The sequence below is a fragment of the Carassius carassius genome, chromosome 34 (assembly GCF_963082965.1).
Source record: "Carassius carassius chromosome 34, fCarCar2.1, whole genome shotgun sequence".
NCBI classification, from domain to species: domain Eukaryota; kingdom Metazoa; phylum Chordata; class Actinopteri; order Cypriniformes; family Cyprinidae; genus Carassius; species Carassius carassius.
This window is the reverse complement of record NC_081788.1, coordinates 4400657-4420929: the sequence shown is the minus strand read 5'-3', so window position 1 is coordinate 4420929 and position 20273 is coordinate 4400657. Positions and strand designations below refer to the sequence as shown.

The 20273-nt window shown below is 35.5% G+C and overlaps 1 protein-coding gene across 1 annotated transcript; it reads left to right on the top strand.

Moving 5' to 3' along the window:
- Nucleotides 1-1149: 1149 nt before the first annotated feature.
- Nucleotides 1150-15310, top strand: LOC132115344 (procollagen-lysine,2-oxoglutarate 5-dioxygenase 1-like). The gene is made up of 19 exons (XM_059523764.1): nucleotides 1150-1341; nucleotides 1904-1995; nucleotides 2900-3033; nucleotides 3143-3306; nucleotides 4606-4718; nucleotides 4905-4968; nucleotides 6935-7032; nucleotides 7156-7257; nucleotides 7852-7983; nucleotides 9395-9516; nucleotides 9672-9776; nucleotides 10546-10671; nucleotides 10821-10962; nucleotides 11054-11167; nucleotides 11273-11338; nucleotides 12442-12546; nucleotides 12623-12769; nucleotides 13018-13143; nucleotides 14826-15310. Exons 1-19 carry the CDS (start codon nucleotides 1257-1259, stop codon nucleotides 14979-14981), a joined length of 2193 nt encoding a protein of 730 aa, XP_059379747.1. The 5' UTR covers nucleotides 1150-1256; the 3' UTR covers nucleotides 14982-15310.
- The last annotated feature ends 4963 nt before the right edge of the window (nucleotides 15311-20273 follow it).

Below are 20273 nucleotides of genomic sequence, written 5' to 3'. Positions count from 1 at the left end.
TCGAGCTGGACTAAGCGCTGATAATCGCTGTTGTAGGACCAGCCCCTAGCAGCCCGTCAAACGTCACCGCAACGTGACAGTGGAAGATAAAACTGATCCTGGACCAGTATATAAGACTGACCTGGCATCTTCGAAACGGCTTTACGGCACCTGGTGATTTGTTTATGATGACTGCTGCCTTTGTTGTTTTTCAAACTATGATAATCTTGTTTAAAAGATGACAGTTTAAAATATAAAGTATCCTTTTTTTTATAAATAAATAAATAAATAAATAAATAAATAAATAAAAAGTGTGCAGATATTTAATTATATTGGGAAACCAACATGTTTGTAACGGGGACTACATAAATAAATGCATAATTTTTTTTGATAGGCCTAACTTGTATAAATTCTAATAAAATATGATTATCAATTTATTTATTTATTACATTTGATAAATGCGCTTAATAAATTACAATTATTTCTGCAAGAAAAAAAAACATGGCTTTCTCTAGTGGCTTAATAAACCATATTATTGGCTCTGTGATGGATCAGTGCATGGTTGGATGTCAATTAAATGCATGAATATAAATATATGGATTTTATGGATTTATTATTATTATTAATTATAATTAGTCTGACATAATTTGTTGTCTTATTTAGTATCACTGTACATCTCAGTTATACATTTAGATTGTACTGTACAAACAAAAGTTACACAAAGATTTCAACTGGAAGGTTATAAATGTTTATAATTAAAAGGTTTATTAATGTATGTATAAAATGTTGTTACTATATTAATATAATACTGAGTTTTAATTTAATTTAATTTTAATTTGCTAAAAAGCCTTTAACAAGCTGTCTAATTTCACATTCCTTTATGACAATATATGAACCCTACACATGGTGACAACGTGTTCAATGAACTGTATGTTTTTTATTATAGTTTTTTTTTTTTGAAAACAAAATTTTAACTTATCCTCAGAAATATTAATTAGAGGTAATTTTTATTTTTATTTATGTTTTTATTAAAAATTATTATTATTATTTACATATAATTTTATACACTAGGCTAAGACACGGATAGTTGTGAGACGTTTTAAGTTTTGTCTTAAAAACAAACCAACAGGGAGCTGCTCCTCTATGGAGGCTATCTTCTGCTGAACCGAGGGGTGGAGAAAGGCAGAAGTGGGCAGGCTGTGGATTGCACAGCTAACTTTGTCTCGAGGAAAGGTCTTATTTCGTGGAGGACTGAGGAAATAATAACGGGTCCGAAGATGAGAGGAGTTCTGGTCATTCTCGCCTGTTTGTTTGCGTCCTTTTCTCCGCGTGACTGTAAGCAGCAGGGCTCGATCCCCGAGGGTAAGGCAATGATTTCAGCTCGTCATAGTCAACGCTTGAGCAGCAAATGGGATTTCTTTGCAAACCTGGCGTGCATAGATAAAGCTCTCCAGATCCACGCTGACGTGGACCCCTTCTTCACACAGAAACGGGTGCAGATTAGATTAGTTTACGACGATAAATCACAGCAAAACAATGCAACAAGTTCTCAAATTTACCAAACTGTAAATAAGAGTAAAAAAAAAAAAAAAACCTTCGCGGATTGTGAGTTTTCTCGTATCCGGATGGTCAAGGTAACCCGGAATGCTTGTAGACTGCGTTGCAAGAAAAATAAAATAAAGCCCAGTGCATTACATATGATAGAAAACGCATTAGTGTCGGCTAAACAGAATATCAGTTTTACAGCATAGCTATTTTGCGCCAGGTTCTGTATACGATGTTATTCCAGCTGTGCCTGGAGATCCTGATTCTCACTGGAGACCAGTGGATGTGGGATTCCCATTAGGATGTGCTTGCTCTTCCAGTATGCAGACAGAGGAACTGTTAGTTTTTGTGTGTTCATGCAGATGATCTGTGTTTTCAGGAGATCTTCTCGTGCTGACTGTAGCCACGCAGGAGACTGATGGCTTCAGGCGCTTCTTGAGATCCGCAAAGCACTTTAATTACACCATCAAGGCGAGGCAGTTATTCTACAGTCACTGTTGTTTGTGAATAAGTTTGTAAAAGGTGCCACAGAATGCAAAAATAACTTTTATGGAACACATTTGTGTGGCCACAGTGTGTGAAAACAACCAGCATATAATGGTAACAATCCACCCACATTTTTATTATAATCCCAATAAATCATAAACAGTCTCTCCAAAACGAGCGGTTCCAGATTTAAATGTGCATTTTCCAGAAAAAGTGCAAAGTTAGGGTTTTCTATTGAAAAAGTCATCAGGTTATAAACCAGATAAATTTTTTCCCCTCTCTCGCTTTAATAGAAGGCACAACATCTCATCTAAACACTTTTGATGAAATTTGTCATTTGTGAGATTTAGTCAGTCGAAACAGTTTTCAGGTTAATCTAGTTTTGTTTCTCTGGAAAATAATAATCTATGCAATTGTATTATATTGAATATCAACATTTTTGTGTCTGTTTTAAGTAAAAAGGGCCCCAGAATTGACACAGAAGGACCCAAGTGGCATGTTGGTAGTAGTGCTATTACTCTTAAATGTAATACTTATTGTAATTAATGTGGTTATTATTCGGTATTACATTTTAGACATCTAATCGCGTCCATTGAAACTTATAGGTTAACTGAGTAAAATCATTAAATTTTAATTCATAGTGTTACTATTATGACTAATCTTCAGTTTAAATATGGGCAATTAAATATGTAATTATTCATATGCCTGTATAAAAGTCATAGCATAAATGTAACTTTCAGTTTAATATTTTTTACTGGGATTCTGCTTCGACTGTCATCGGTTATTAAATTATTCAACTAAATTGTCAAAATAAAATTTTAAATATAATAGTACATTTAGTATTTTAAAGATCCAGACGGATGCCTGACATTCCTCTGCTGTTCTTCAGGTTCTGGGGAAGGGAGAAACATGGAAAGGTGGAGATTACATGTCTCCTCCAGGTGGAGGGCAGAAAGTGCGCCTGCTGAAGTCTGTTCTGGAGGACATACAGGAGGAGAACAGAGTCATTCTCTTTGTGGATAGGTAGTTACAGTGTGTCCATCATAATTATGCCTGGAATGATTTGTCTGTACTGTTTCTGTATCAGAGTTGATCATGGACTAATGATCGTTTATGCTTGGGCTTTCCACAGCTATGACGTGATCTTTTCTTCTGGTCCGAAAGAGCTGTTGAAGAAGTTTCAGCAGGCCAAGCACAAAGTCGTGTTTTCTGCCGAGACACTCATCTGGCCGGACCGTCACCTGGAAGACAAGCATCCTCATGTCAGAGAAGGGAAGAGGTTCCTTGGAGCAGGAGGCATGTCTTTCTCTCTTGTTCTGTTATTACCATTGAAGAGCTTAAGCTGTACTGTAAGCTCTATTAGCTCAATTTTGTTTAGTTTTGGAATCACAATAAATGTTATGAATCTTTTACACACACATTTCACAATGACATTTTGGAGTTATTTGTGCATTCAAGTTCTCCTGAGAAGCTTGTTTACTAGTCGGAAAATCATAAATATGGCAACAGTAAGTAAATATGTCAGAGCAAGAGGTCGACATCCCTTTTTTTTTTTTTTTTTTTTACAAAAAAATACAGCAATATTATTTGCAACAATATTTTTTATTCTATAAAATGATGAATAAAAATGTGTATCAGGTGTATTTTTGCTTGTTTTAATGTATGTATGTACAGTATATATATATATATATATATATATATATATATATATATATATACTGTATATACACACACAATCATCATTGAACAATACTATAATATGTTGTGCGTTAGTTCTATTGTAAATAGTATAATCACAAAATCAAAAGAGTAAAAAATATATATATGCATATATATATATATAATTAAATACAAAGAGGCTCTTCTTAGGACCACTAAGATTCAACTTTGTTACATTATTTTCATGACAATTAAACTCTCCATCCATTCTCATTACTATAATATTTCAATAAAAATAATTGTCCTGTCCAGTATACTATTAAAATGTCTTCAAAACGAAACAAAAAATCATTACAGTTAGATCTTGTTGGGTATACAATGAATTATACTTTATTTGGTTGATTACAGTAGGTGTTTTACTTGGGTTTTTGTTTATTTCAAAGCCCTAAATTCGGCAATTCTAAAATGATTCTTTTAACAGGAGATTAACGTATTTAGAGGCAATGGTGCATAGAATAGAGTCGAAGCAAACCAATGCATGTAATAATATCTTGTAATTCATCATACAGTAGCTATAACCAAACATACCACCAACTAAAATAATCACTTTTAACCTTATAATTTTGGTGGTTGAATGTAATTTCCATTAACTCGGAACTGCTTTACTAAGACGTTTGAGGCATCTTCTTTTTTAATTTCCTTTCTCAAAATCACTCAGAATGTTTTCTCATACCTGCATTTAATAAGAGAACACTTTACTGTCTTTAGTACAATCTGTGGCCTCTCTAAAAATCCACTCTCTTCCTTCTTTTCATGACTAATAATTAAAAGATAGGTTTTTAATCATCCAATTGCACACCTAAACCAGATATTAATATGTGTTCTGTCTGTTTTAGGCTTTTTCCATTCTTACGCTGGATGTTTTCTTTTTTCTAGGCTTCATTGGCTATGTACCCAATCTTAAACAGATGCTTTCGGACTGGTCAGGAGTAGATAGTGACAGTGACCAACTCTTTTTCACCAAACTATATATCAACCCAGAGAAAAGAGTGAGTGTTTGGCTGTAGTTTGTTTGGTATAATCAGCGTGGCTTCCTAAAACTTTATTGCTCTGTTTTAAGATATGTTGCCCTGTTTTCAGAATGCACATTTAAGTTCACAGTTTTCAGTAATGACGCATATTAAATGTGTTTACACTGCCTTGTGACATTTTCTTCCCTGTCATTTCCTCTTTAGAAGTCCATAAATATAACTTTGGACAACAAGTGCAGATTGTTCCAGAATCTTCACGGAGCTTTTGGTAAGTGTTTCATTTGTGAAATTTCATTTGTGTCCTTACAGAAATGCAGCTGTTAGAGATTTGATTGGAGAACAGCTCCAACATAAGGCTTCTGCGAATTTCTCCCGAATCAGCCCTCTGAAGAAAAACATCCTTTATTATGGTCTTCAAAGTGCAGCGTCAGTACAGTTCTCGCTCTCTGATACCTGCTGGGGTGTTTTTCCGTAACCTTTGAGTTTAATGAAGAAACGCTAATGCAATGCTTTGCTGAAGCATCTGAAATGCTGATTGGTTTCACGTGGACTGAAGTCTTGTATTTCAGTTTAAAGCTGTGTTCTGCTCGGCAGGCAGCTGTAGATTTGACTCACTGCTTTATGTGGGAGGTTCAGATGTATCCATTACAGATGCCCAAGTGAGTTTAATTTAAACATTTATGGAGGATATCCTTTATGAATGGGCCAGTGGATATTTATGTCCATTTAACTGACCATATAACTACAAAATCATTCAAATAGAATTCAGCTGCAACTAAACGATAATGTAGAATTTAAATCAGAATATTAATGATAACATACTGTAACCCCTGTTCCAAAAAAAAAGAAAATGTTGCACTGGACAACTTCAATAACTTTCGTCCTATTTCAAATCTCCCATTTTTTCACAAAATTTCTTGAGCGTATTTTTGCTTCTCATTTGAGTAACCATCTCACAGTTAATAATCTTTTTGAACTTCTTCAGTCGTGTTTTCGTACATTTCAAAGTACTGAGACAGCCTTGGTCGAAGTCACCAATGTTTTGTTGATGGCTGTTGACTCTGGTGCAACATCTATTCTTATTCTTCTTGATCTAAGAGCCACGTTAAATACTGTGGATCACAATCACTTACTCATCTTGAAAGAGTCTTTGGTGGGTCTCGGACTGCCTTAAGGTGGTTGAGGTCTTATTTTACTGACAACTCCCAGTTTGTTTCTATAGGTGTTTATAGCTGTGAAATTAGCCCTGTCTCAACTGGCGTCCCCCAGGGGTCGGTTTTAGGTCCTTTACTTTTTTTTTTTACATTTATTTGTCACCTTTAGTCCACCTTTTGAGATCGCTCTGCCTTCATTACCATTTGTATGAAGACGACAAGCAGATTTATATACAATCAAAACATCATGAGCACCTTGACATTGCTTATTTGTCTGACTGCATAACTGATATTAAAATATGGATAGATCAGGATTTCTTGTGTTTGAACGGTGGTAAAACTGAAGTTATGCTCATTGGCTCCCGTTATCAATTTCTAAAGCTGATTGTCTGTCCCTGACTCTTGATGAAACTTCATGACTCTTGACTTTTGATTCTTTTGTCCAGAGCACTGTTAAATATTGCAAGATTATGTCCTATGATACATTTTAAAGTCGTGGGAATGCTGATAAATTCCTTTGTCGTCTCACGGTTAGACTATTGTAATGCTCTTTTAGCTGGAGCTTCTAAATCTACACTTAATAAGTTGCAATATGTACAAAATTCAGCTGCCAGAATCTTAACCGCGACTAGGATTGGCAGTCATATTACTCCAGTGTTAGAATCTCTGCACTGGCTCCGGGTCAAATTAAGAGTGGATTTCAAAATTATGAAGCTTACTTTTAAAGCACTACATGATCTGCCACCACATTACCTTGCAGACTTGTTGCATCCATACACTCCTAATCATAGATTTTGTTCCTCTCAGTCAAACTGGTAGGTTGTTCCTCAAAAACGTCTAAGATCTATGGGTGATAAGGCTTTCTCTTTCTATGCTCTTGTCCTTTGGAATTCTCCTTTGGAACTTAGGGAAGTTCAGAATTATGATGTTTTTAATTTTCAATTTAAGATTTTTTTTTTGTTTAAACTTGCATTTGCTTGTTGATTTTGTATTGTTTTCTATTGTATTGATTATATTGTGTTCAGTGCTTTGAAAAGCTGCTTTAAAAATAAAGTTTATTATATATTTTTTCATGAACAGATGAAGTCATGCTGAAGTTTGAAGATGGACGCGTGCGAGCCAGAAATGTGCTTTACGACACTCTACCTGTTATTGTTCATGGCAATGGACCCACCAAAGTAAAACTTTTTTTTTTTTGATCCAAATGACTGTAATGTAAAAGTAAGATCGTTTCTATAGCTTTCTGTCTTGTTCAGTTCAGTTTAATAAATAAATAAGTAAATAAAACCGGTTTCTTTCAGCTTCAGATAAACTACCTAGGGAACTATATCCCAAATCTGTGGACGTTTGAGACTGGCTGCACAATCTGTAGCGAGGATCTGCGACCTCTTTCTGGACTCCAGGTGGGCCTTACGTTGTGTTTTTTTTTTTTTTATTAAATTAATCATGAAGGCCATTTATAAAGGAATTGCGGGGTTTAGAGTTATTGTTTAGATTGTTTTATTAAATATATTTAGTCAAATCCACTTTTACAGAGCAAGAAGAGGGAAAAAGCAAGATATTATGTAAACAAATTAAGAATTAGTTCCCATGACTTATTAATTAGTAACCAAACCAAACTAACAGTGCAACATGAGCAAGGTTGTTTATCAAAAACAAGTGAAAAATGTGACCTCATTTTAATATATGGCCTCAATATCTATTTTTTTCTTCTGCATGGCATGTGCAAGGCTCCATACATCTATGTTTAAATATTCATGATAACAATGCATTGCAATAAACCAATAAACATGTTAGAATTATTAAAATACATATATTTTTAAATAATACACAAATTAATATAGAACTTTATGAATGTGATTACATTAATTTACAACAATAAAAGTCTTAATAACTGCACATTTTCACTGTTTATACCATAAGCATTTAAATTGTAATGAAGCTTCAGTTAAATAATAGTTTGGTTTATGAATCATTTGGCTGTGTTTTGTCTGCAGGAGAGTGAATATCCTCTGGTGGTCGTCGGGATCTTCATCCAGCAGCCCACACCCTTTGTCACTGTGTTCTTTGAGCGCTTGCTTAACCTCAAATACCCCAAAAACCGGCTCCGGTTATTCATCTATAATCAGGTAAAACATTTGGCTCAGATTCATAACTGTATATATAATATGCATTTTTAACAGTTAAGCGGTAACACTTTGCAATAAGGTTTCATTGTTGACATTAGTTAACTACATCAGTTAACATGAACTAACAATGAACAATACTTGTACAGCATTTATTAATTTTAGTCTATGGTGATTTCAACATTACAAAAACATTTTTGAACATGAATAAACAAACAATTTACTAACTAACATTATTAAAAACAAATGTTAGTTCATGTTTGATAATGCATTTTCAAATGTTAAAGAGGTCATATGATGCTACAGTATTTTCAAAGCTCATTGTTTTGTGCATTGGGTGTAATAGAATATGTTTGCATGCTGTAATGTTCAAAAAACACATTATTTTTCACGTACTGTTCATTATTGCAGACCCTCTATGCGCATAAAGTCTTAAAGTCTCTAAAATGTCAAGTCACCTTTATTTATATAGATTGTGTCAAAGCACTTTACAGTAGTAAACACAAGATTTTCTGTTAAAGGCAGTTCATCATTGAATTCAGTGATGTCATCATCCAGCTCAGTTCAGTTTAAATAGTATCTGTGCAATCAAGTCAACGATATCGCTGTAGATGAAGTGACCCCAACTAAGCAAGCCAGAGGCGACAGCGGCAAGGAACCGAAACTCCATCGGTGACAGAATGGAGAAAAAAACCTTGGGAGAAACCAAGCTCAGTTGGGGGGCCAGTTCTCCTCTGACCAGACGAAACCAGTAGTTCAATTCCAGGCTGCAGCAAAGTCAGATTGTGCAGAAGAATCTTCTGTTTCCTGTGGTCTTCTACAAAGCCCCTCCTTCGAAAAGCGTAGCGTGCTCTGATTGGCCAGCTGACCCAGTGCGTTGTGATTGGCTGATCATCTCAAGCATGTGTCGGAAGCCACACCATAATCATGAGCTTAAGCTTCCAAAGCAATTATAAGAACAGTTAATAATGGCACCAGTTTTACTCTATCACAACAGGCTCTTCTTGAGCGTTCAGTGTGAAGGAGAACACAAAGGGAATCACGTTTGCCGTCTTTTTACCGCCAGTTATAAGCAGAGAACAGAGGATACTATGTTTGTAAATTTAAATTCATCTGTTATTGTAAGAACAACAGACAATATGCATTCCCCTACACTTGATCTAATTATATAGAGCATGTGAATCAATCTGATACGCCTGTCCTGCTGAGTATCATATGATATTCTCTTCATTAGTGGGGTCTTCATTGTTAAAGGCGGATCAGATCAGATTGAATGTAGTTGAACAGCAATTTTTCACATGGACCTTGTGTGTATTAATGAATCGTGATGTTCATTAATGTCATTCTTCATAGATGTATTTTATGTTCATTATATACCGCGAAGGACAATCCTTTTGATTCGTGTCTTTTGCAGGAATCCCATCACGAGCCTAACGTGCGCTCATTTCTAGAGCATCACGAGTCTGAATACCAGGGTGTGAAGCTGATTGGACCGGAGGAGGACATAGATCCTGTGACTTCTCGTGATATTGGCTTGTGAGTGGGCTTTTTAAATACAGTAGTCGATTTAAATACTTCAACATCCATATCAAACAGCATATGAAAACCGGTGAACATAGTTTGTCATTGTACAAATGGCTCCTCTGTGTTTTGAATATTCCATTCATTTCTTTTTTCTGTTTTGTTTGCAGCAATATGTGTCGAGACGACATTGACTGTGTATACTTCTTCAGCATAGACGTGGACGTGGTTTTAAAGAACGAAAACACGCTTAGAATCTTAATTGAGCTCAATAAGTAAGTGAAGAAGACTTGAAGTAATGAAAGTACTTGACAAATGAAGGCAAATATGTTGTCTTTGTAGAGTTCATGTCCTCTGTTGAAATATAGTATTGTGACTGGTGGCTTTAAATGAATGTTTCAGGTTTTGAACAAGGGAAATAGCATCTGTTTGTAAGCAGCACTCACAGTAATGTACTTGCCATGCAAACCTGTGGAGGATTTAAAAGCAGAAACGTCGAGCTTGTGTTTTAATAAAGAGCTTATTTACATGAATTATTCATCAAAATGCTTAGTATCTGAGTTGTAAAGTTGATAAAATTTTCTAGTCTAGTCTAGTTCTAATGGGTGTTTTTTTTATTTCAGCATCATTACTCCAGTTTACAGTGTCACATGATCCTTCAGAAATCATTCAGATGTGATTATTTTTTATTATAGTAAAATCAAATACTTGAGCAAGGATGCATTAAATTGATCAAAAGTGACAGTTAAGACATTTATAAAGCTACAAAATATTTCTACTTCAAATAAATGCTGTTCTTCGAAACTTTCTATTCAAAGAATCATGAGAAAATATAACATGGTTGCCTTCGAAAAACTCATGTTTTCAGCATTGATAATAATACGAACCTTCATCGTACGAATTCAGTCATCAAATGATTTCTGAAGGATCATGGGACTCTGAATGTGCGTATCACTTTCCTGATATTGATCTTTTCGATGGCTGATAATGATGCCTTTAAAGCCTTTTTTCTTTGATTCTGATCAGTTTTTATGAACCTCACAGGCCTTTCATTGTACCTATGATGACTAAACCCGGGCGTCTGTGGACAAACTTCTGGGGTGCGCTCAGCGCCGACGGGTACTACGCCAGGTCAGAGGATTACGTGGACATAGCTCAAGGACACCGCGTGTAAGTTCACAGTGAAATCACTGAGAATCCACAGAGATTTGAGAGAGAGTTGAGTCTATTTCACTGCTCTAACAAAATGAAGCAGTCTTTGAAATGCATCAAACTGGGGCAAATGGCGATCATGTGACCGTTCTCCGGTGTTTCCACAGGGGTTTGTGGAATGTGCCATACGTCTCTAACATATTCCTGATAAAAGCTGATACACTGAGGACTGATCTCAATGATCCTGACCTGTTTGAATCTGAAACGCTTGATCCGGATATGGCCTTCTGCTCCAAAGTTCGAAACAAGGTCAGACATTCCACGCAGGTCACCAGAAGAAATACAACACATTAAACCAACATCTTATATCTTGCTGATTGATATATTTTTAATTTCCTAGGGTGTCTTCATGTTCGTAACAAATATGCACACTTTCGGTCGCGTTTTATCGACTGAAAATTACCAGACGAACCACTTGCACAACGATCTCTGGCAGATCTTTGAAAATCCTGCGGTAAGATAAAATCACAGCAATATTTAACTGAAGGCATTCATGCTTTATTGTTAGTTTACTGTTTGTTTTTGCCTTATTGTTCTTTCATGTGTTTCTCTGGATCAGGAATGGGAGGAAAGATACATTCATGAGAATTATTCCAAAGTTTTGAGAGATGGTCTTATAGAAATGGTGAGTATTGACCAAAATCATTATAATAGCAGGATTTTCTGAAGATTATAGGTAGTTTGTAATACTACTGTATACGATTATAGTATTAAGCATTAAGTTTGTCAGAAGTGACAGTAAAGACTTTTATGGTGTTACAAAATATTTTTCAAAATTCAATTGTGAACTTTCTACTTATCACATACCGTATTTTTCGGACTATAAGTCGCACCTGAGTTTAAGTCGCATCAGTCCAAAAATACTTCATGATGAGGAAAAAAACATATATAAGTCGCACTGGACCATAAGTCGCATTTATTTAGAACCAAGAACAAAGAGAAAACATTACCTTCTCCAACCGCGAGAGGGCGCTCTATGTTTTCAGTGTAGGCTACAGGAGCATTGAGCAGCATAGAGCGCCCTCTCTTGGCTGGAGACGGTAATGTTTTCTCTTTGTTCATTTCTCTTGGTTCATGTCATGTTAATTTTGATAAATAAGTCGCACCTGTTTATAAGTCGCAGGACCAGCCATACTATGAAAAAAAGTTTGACTTATAGTCCGGAAAATACGGTAATCATAGTTTCCACAAAAATATTAAGCAGAACTGTTTTCAACATTGATAATAATAATGAAAAATAAAAAAGTTTCTTGAGCAGCAAATAAACTAATTAGAATGATTTCTGAAGGATCTTGTGGCACTGAGTTTACTCTGTCTGTAAATATACGACACTAGAAAACTGTTGTGCTAAATTATAATATTATTTTACTATATCACTGTTTTCATAAATGGTGAGCATCAGGACAAAACTCGCTGCTGTAATGTAAAGTGTTATATCAGGTGCTTCTGTGAGGTTACAGCGGCGATCTGTTGTTTCAAGCATATTTTGCTGCATGGTGCTACTGTGTGTGTTTTTAGATGATTGCATCCAGGTCCAAGTAAAACGAGAGCATCCACAATCTCTTAGAAATGACTCCGTTCCCTCCTTTAATGGTATTTTTCATTGTTTAATTTGTTATCACTTAGGTTTAGGGGTTTGTTTACATCGCCAAACCTGAAAAGGAATGATGGCAAGCACAAGAAATGCTTTTGAGTCTTTAGTAAACTTCCTTGTATTTCTCTGTGTAGCCGTGTCCTGATGTGTACTGGTTCCCTATTTTCACTGACGTGGCCTGCAAACATCTTATTGAAGAGATGGAGCACTTTGGCCAGTGGTCAGGAGGTGGAAATGTGGTATGTTGTTTTTCTGTTTCATCCCTTATCTTGCAATTTATTTGAGCATGATTATGACGATTTATTTTGCTTTTAGGACAAAAGGATCCAAGGTGGATATGAAAATGTCCCCACTATTGATATCCACATGAATCAGGTGGGATACGATAAAGAATGGCACAAGTTTCTTTTGGATTATATAGCGCCGGTCACTGAGAAAATGTATCCAGGGTACTACACAAGGGTAAGCCTTACTTCGTTCTCCTGACATCGAAGAAGTGATTAGTGAAGGAAAAGCTAGTTACAGTAAAGACATTTATAATGGTTTTTAAATAAATGCTGTTCTTCTAAATGTTCTATTCATAAAGTAATCATAAACAAATGTGTCATGGTTTCCTCAAAAATATTAAGCTCACATTATCAGTATTGATAATGATAAGAACCATTATAGTTTAATTGAACATCATTTTGATGTATGTTTGTCTCCGGCAGGCTCAGTTTGATCTGGCATTTGTAGTCAGATATAAACCTGATGAACAACCCGCATTAAAACCACATCACGATGCCTCTACTTTCACGATCAATATTGCACTCAATCAAGTGGGGATTGACTATCAGGTCAGTGAAAACATGCCTGCTATACGCTGTTTTCTTTTTGATAAATGCTTGTTTGTTACACTAAGTGTCTTATTTAAAGTGCATTTTTATATTGTTCTAATCAAAAATCTTGGTTTTCCTGGTGAATGTGAATCGTGGTTTGTTACAGTTTTGTTCATTTGCCTTAAAGGAGCTATGTGGAGGTTTTTACTTAAAAAAAATCTTTAAGATAGAGTTTTCATTTGTACATGTATGAGCCAACCATGATGTAAAACAAAGAATGACACCTCGACTGTCCACCACGGTTGCCTCTATCAGCCTGTAGGCTCAATTGTGTGTGGAGGAGTCGGGCCCGAATTGGCGTGAAAATTCACAAAATGTGACGTAATGCGCATTCTCGTCTACTTGGGCTTACAACCGTATGGCACGCCAGCCATTATAGTAAGCAGCGGCAATAGAGTTTTCAAATGGACTCTGCGGATGGAAAGACGCGACCAGCCTCCAGCACAATTCAGACACCCACGGACACCCCACGTAAGTAAAAAAAAAAAAAGAGCATGCGCACTGAGAACGAGCATGAGACTGGCTGCAGTTCCTCTAACGGCCACTGGTGTCAGTAACGGTTAGAAATTTCAGAACCTACTCAATGCTCCTTTAAAGCAAATAACATTTGCCATAGAAATAATTAAAAGAAACAAATTTGCTTAGTATTTTATAGTATTTATAGTATGTGCAGAACATACTGGCTTGCTTTACTGAGTGCAGAAATGATTATGGGTGTTAGTATTTTTTCTGGTGTTTCTAGCTTTTGTTTATGGAGAAATTAAGTTGTAAAAAGCCACAAAATCATTATATTGACCAACATTCATTAATAAAAACGAATAAATTTGGCTGTAACAAATTTGAGTATTAAAAAAAACAAACAAAAAAAATGGACAAAGTATATATTTTTTTCAGTGTAGATTAATGCACTGTATATACAGAACCTAATCTATGGTATTGTGAACATATAGATACTTCGGATTGTAAATGTGACGTATGCAAACTGTTGGCCTGTAAAATGTTCATGTCATAACACTGCAGCATGTCGTGACCTGCAGCTCTCCTGAAAGCTTGAAATATTCCAAGTGTTGGAACATGAGAAGGTCTTCCAGGAAGATTTTTACGAAGGCCTTTCAGGGTTTTTTTTTTTCTTCATGTAAATTATTATTGCATATAATTTTTCTCTATGCATCCTAATAATCTCCTTTTTGTGGAAGCCTGGTTCTGCCACTGAATAATTTTTTTTTTAAGTAGTGACTTTTTATATCACAATTTTTCTTTTTTTTCAGAATTGTGTTTTCTCAAAATGTTTACTTGCGGCTGTGAGTTATAACGTCAGAATTGTGAGACATACACTCTCAACTCTGTGAAATAGTCATAATTGCGAGATTTCAACCGAAATTAAATGAAATTATGACTTTTTTCTGACTTTTTTTTATATCTCGACCAACTGTAAGACAAAATACAGAAAAGAGTCAGGATTGCGAGAAGTACACAAAGGAAAAATCCAGAAATGTGAGGGAAAAAGGTCACAATTCCTTTTAAATTTTTTATCCAGTGATAGAAATGGGCTCCCATGCCATCTTCATGCTTGTAAGGTGAAGCACATAGCTTTAATACTGAACGAGAGCTGACTGTAACGATCAGTTTTGTCTGTTCAGGGCGGTGGCTGCCGGTTCCTGAGGTACAACTGCTCCGTGACGGCTCCGAGGAGGGGCTGGACGCTCCTGCACCCCGGACGCCTCACACACTACCACGAGGGTCTGCCCACCGTACAGGGGGTCCGATATATCTCTGTCTCATTTGTGGACCCTTGAACTACTTCTTACTGGAAACTAGGATTTGCTTTGAATTCAGAAGACTCTAGAAAAAGCAAATAATCAAAGAGTGCACATTAACACAGTGCCTTTCATTGTGAAAATGCCAGTGTATATATCTATATATATTTTTTCCATATGTTTTGTTATGTAAAAGCATCTTTTGATAACAGTCGATGAATGTCGAATGCTGTTTGAAAGATCACTATGCAAAATGTGACTTATATGCAATGATATTTCACTTGTTTATTTATTGTTATGTATTGAAAGGGATTATTCCATACAGATGATGTGGATGTGTTTCAATAAAGCATCTGTCCTTGCTTTGACATTCACAGGTTTATTGAGAAGTTTTCTTTATAGATGCCCTTCAAACAATTGATGTTGCTGTTTGAAAACAGTACGGAAAAAATAAATCAAGTTTGTAAATTTGTGCATTTTAATGTGTTTGAAAGACAAAAGCCTTCAAAAGACATAAAAATACATGGTTAAATAACCTACCGAGTGATAATTCAAATGAAAATGTTGTTCATCAGGTCATACAGTGTTGAAACACTTCTTAAACCTTTCGAAAATCAAGTGGTCAAATGCTGTGTCTTCATCAAAACTGGACGTTTTTTTGATGTATGTAAGCAGCAGGTATTTTACTAAAAAGGAACATTTACAAGATGAAAAAAGAGGAAATAGGGAGAAACAATAAATTATGAAAGAATGTATTGCTATTGTGTGAATAAAATGCAATTATTTAATCCATAAACAAGTAACTAGTCTGATTATGAGTAAAATGGAACTGAATCAAATTACAAGGCTACTTAATTTATTGAATCTGATAACGTAATCCAGGTTACATGCAATCGGTTAGGTACTACCCAGCTCTGAATTTTGATAATATAAATATTACAATTCAAGAATTTGTGAGGTAGTAAAATATGAATGCGGCCCCTTGAAGACTGAAGCCGCCGTGCGCGCCCCCGCGATGCCGAAAAAAACTTCTGTCCGGTCGCGCTTCGATGACGTCATCGCAAAGCCTCAGCGGCGTCATCATCAGTCATAGATGCCAAATATGTTGATATTCCTAGTACCTGCATATTTTGTGGCAATGAAGAGGAAACCCTTATACATTTATTCTATTCTTGTGAGTTTGTTCAGAAATTTTGGCTTGATTTGTATTCCCATTTAAACAAACCCCCTATCTTTGCACAATCTTTTAGTTTAAAATATATGATCTGTTATTACTCTGAATCTGCCAACAAATCTAAAGAGTATATATTCAACTTTTTTATTTTGTTTGGCAAATTTTTCATCCATAAGCAAAAATTTATGGGCTCAATTCCTACTTTTTCACATTTCCTGATTGAGGTTGACTCGCTGCTCAAATCTTTTTGTTTAATTAACAATAAAAAATGTGTCAGGTTTTTGGATTTATATGAAAAGTTTATTTCTATTGACTGATTAAGCTAAGATAGCTTTCCCTCATTGGTTTAAAATGTATTTGTGTTTTTATTTATTTTATTATTATATAGATTTTCTTTTCTCTCTCTTCCTCTCTCTCTCTCTCTTGATTGTAAGCTACATATCCCTTTATTGTGTTTTATATCTCCTCTATCTTCTTTATTTGTGAATGTTCTCCTGAAGGTGATTGTATATTTCCATCCAATTTCTTGAAAAAAAAAAAACATTTATCAGTCATAGATGGTTATCAGTTAGATAAGGAATTCTTTTACTGTCTATGGGAATAACTTACTTAGCCGAAAACACATTTTTGTGTGAAACGTCAAGCTAAAAACATCATATTGTTGTCGAAAACATGAAACAGTTTTTTGACTACACATGCGTTTTGTAAGATTGCTTTCACGCCCACATTTGATGGCTAACTATGGAAGCATATGGGTACGATATTCAATTTGGAATGTAATATGCAAAATGACAATTCATTTCTGTATTTAAATTTTAATTTTCCAATACATCTGTGCAACATTTGGTGCAAAATGAAAATGAAAATGAAATTACATACTTTTCATTTGCCATTTCATGCACCAGTTTTAATATGTAAAATGAAAACTAATTTTAATGCTTTATAAGTTGCAAAATGAAAATGAAAATGTATTACAGAAATGATTAGATATGTATAACATGTTCAAGCAAAAACTGTGGCAAAATTATCATTTAAATGCTATTTTTCTCAAATGCATTAACACTCACAGTCAAGACACTTACGATTGCATTTTCATTCAGTGTCCCGCAATGAATGTAGCAAAATTCAATGTGCACATTGAAAATGCATTCCGAGCCGATCACGTGTCCGCCCCCTCCCGCCATGTCAATCACTGCGTGAACAAGGCGGGGCTTGCAGAAGGTCTGAGACTCAAATCTCAAGAAGAGGATTCAAGTGAGATAACATGGACAAGACCGTTGGTCCGTGTACGTTTTGATCATTTCGGTTTATGGCTTTAATATGTCTTTCGCACTGGTGTGCGGCGCTCCTTTCATCTGATTGGTCGAATCGCTCCAGCTCCAGCTTGGTCTTTTCATTCTTTCAGGCAGAATAAGAGTCAGTGCGAGTGAAGCACTGTAATGTCTGAAACCACCGCTCACTGTTAATTAGCATAATATTTGAATCAGATGATGCTGGGCACATAATTCGTGCTGCTGAGACCTGAAAATTATTTATAGGTTGTAGTATTGTATGAATATTGTCCCACTGATAAATACAGTGCAAATAGTTCTGTCTCTTTGGAAAAAAGTGAAGTGGAAATAAAAATCAATAATAGACTGAACAGTTCCATGTCTGTATTCAATTTCACTCTCATCTTTTAAGTCATAAGGCACTAGGTATGTGTGTGTGATATTAATAAATAATTGTAAAAATTAATATAGTTACATTTCTAAATAAAAATAGTAAAATTAGCTCTATGCTGCTCAGTGCTCCTGTAGCCTACCCCAGAGCGCCCTCTCGCGGCTGTAGACGGTAATGTTTTCTCTTGGTTCTGAATAAATGGGACTTATATATGTTTTTTTCCTCGTCATGACGTATTTTTGGACTGATGCAACTTATACCAAAAAATACGGGTAACATTATTATTATTATTTATTATGAGAGTAATTGACACAGACTAGAACTTTAACGTTTCACCAAATTCAGCTCAGATCTTCAGACTCGTCTGACTCGTGTTGCTGTATAACTGGCCAGACTTACCTTCCCAAAAATCCTATTTAATTTTATTTCATAAATCTAACTATATTTATTTCCACTTCACTGTTATCCAAGGAGACAGAACTATTTGCACTGTTTTTATCAGTGGGACAATATTTATACAATACTACAACCTAGAAATAATTTAAGGGGTCTCTTGCAAGTCGCAGCAGCACGAATTATGTGCCCAGCATCATCTGATTCAAATATTATTCTAATTAACAGTGAGCGGTGGTTTCAGACATTACAGTGCTTCACTCGCACTGACTCTTATTCTGCCTGAAAGAATGAGAAGACCAAGCTGGAGGTGGAGCGATTCGACCAATCAGATGAAAGCAGCGTTTCAGCTCCGCCCACAAGTGCGAATGTAATATCGAAGCCATAAACCGAAATGATCAAAACGTACACGGACCAACTGTCTTGTCCATGTTCTCTCACTTGAATCCTCTTCTTGAGATTTGAGTCTCTTGACCTTCTGCAAGCCCCGCCTTGTTCACGCAGTGATTGACATGGTGGGAGGGGGCGGACACGTGATCGGCTCGGAATGCATTTTCATTGTGCACATTGAATTTTGCTACATTCATTGCAGGACACTGAATGAAAATGCAATCGTAAGTGTCTTGACTGTGAGTGTTAATGCATTTAAGAAAAATAGCATTTAAATGATAATTTTGCCACAGTTTTTGCTTGAACATGTTAGACATATCTAATCATTTCTGTAATACATTTTCATTTTAATTTTGCAACTTATAAAGCGTTAAAATTAGTATTCATTTTACATATTAAAACTGGTGTATGAAATGCCAAATGAAAATTATGTAATTTAATTTTCATTTTCATTTTGCACCAAACGTTGCACAAATGTATTGGAAAATGTAAATGTAAATACAGAAATGCATTGTCATTTTACATATTGCATTGTCATTTTGCATATTACATCCCAAATTGAATAATGCTACCCATATGCTTCCATAGCAGACATGTGTGAAGGTTTGTGAATTGAAGTGTGAGCATGCACTAGTAAGACTGCTTGTCAAGGGAGTGTTTCCTCTGATAATCAAGAGATAAAGGACATACTTGTGTGACATACAGAGATCTTCAGTATGCACACAGCACCTGTAGTAAGTAGCTATGGTGTTTCGGCAGGCACTGTCTCTTGTAATCATGGTACACTTTTTTATGGTGCAATTATTTATAGGGAACACTTTGATGTCCAAGTTGTAATTCAGCCAAATGCTTTTATATGCACTTGCATTTTGCACAATTTTAATCTTAGTAGTTGGCATGAAATTACTAATAGTGTGTTGCTGCATGACTTCTATGGCATCTATTTATATTTATTTTTATTTAAAATCTAGTATAATTGTTATGCGTGCAGTGCAGTCTTATGATCTCATTAACTGAAAGACGTGGAACATTTTTACTGTTAAAAATTTGTCTTTCACTCTGCTGGACTGTTTACATAAACATAAAAAGGCTAAAAGGTGAATGACAGTTTGGAAATTACCTTTTAATTTGCACTTTTTTGTTTACTTAACACAATAAAAACAAAAAACAAATCTGAACCATGTTGTCACATGTAAAAAAAAAAGACATTAGGTCAGACCTTCTTTTTTATGTATTCAGAAGCAGTAGAACCAGCCTTGTAATGTTTAGACTGCACAGGCAGAATGCTGTTTTCTGCACACAGCACACAGCAGACAGTGTCCAGATTATTGTCATATGGCGGAGGGTTTCACTGATAGTAAATTATCAGGTTTAGTCAACCACTGATTTCTGGTTCCCTTATTTTAAGTGCAGACTGGACGCATTATTGCCCTTGCATGTGTCCTCTTGGTCTGCGCAGTGAAGGTGACTCTCTCTCATGGCGTGAACGCTCGGTCTTGCACGTATTTGCCAGGTGCAGCTCCAGACGCTTTAATATGACAGATGTTGAGAACGGAGCCTGAGGTCATACTAATGAACTTATGGCCAGGCCATGAATAACGATTGTGGTTCTCAAGGAGTTTTTTTGTTTTGTTTTTTGACTACATGAAATTTTTAGTTCTCTGTTATGTTTTTATTTTTATTTTTATTGAATCATTACAAGAATATTTCCA

Excerpts from the sequence above, each read along its gene's own strand:
- LOC132115344 (XM_059523764.1), top strand. The coding sequence starts at position 1,257 with ATGAGAGGAGTTCTGGTCATTCTCGCCTGTTTGTTTGCGTCCTTTTCT. Across the intron at positions 4,719-4,904 it reads ATATCAACCCAGAGAAAAGA|AAGTCCATAAATATAACTTT; the intron begins GTGAGTGTTTGG and ends TTTCCTCTTTAG. Across the intron at positions 9,517-9,671 it reads ACTTCTCGTGATATTGGCTT|CAATATGTGTCGAGACGACA; the intron begins GTGAGTGGGCTT and ends TTTTGTTTGCAG.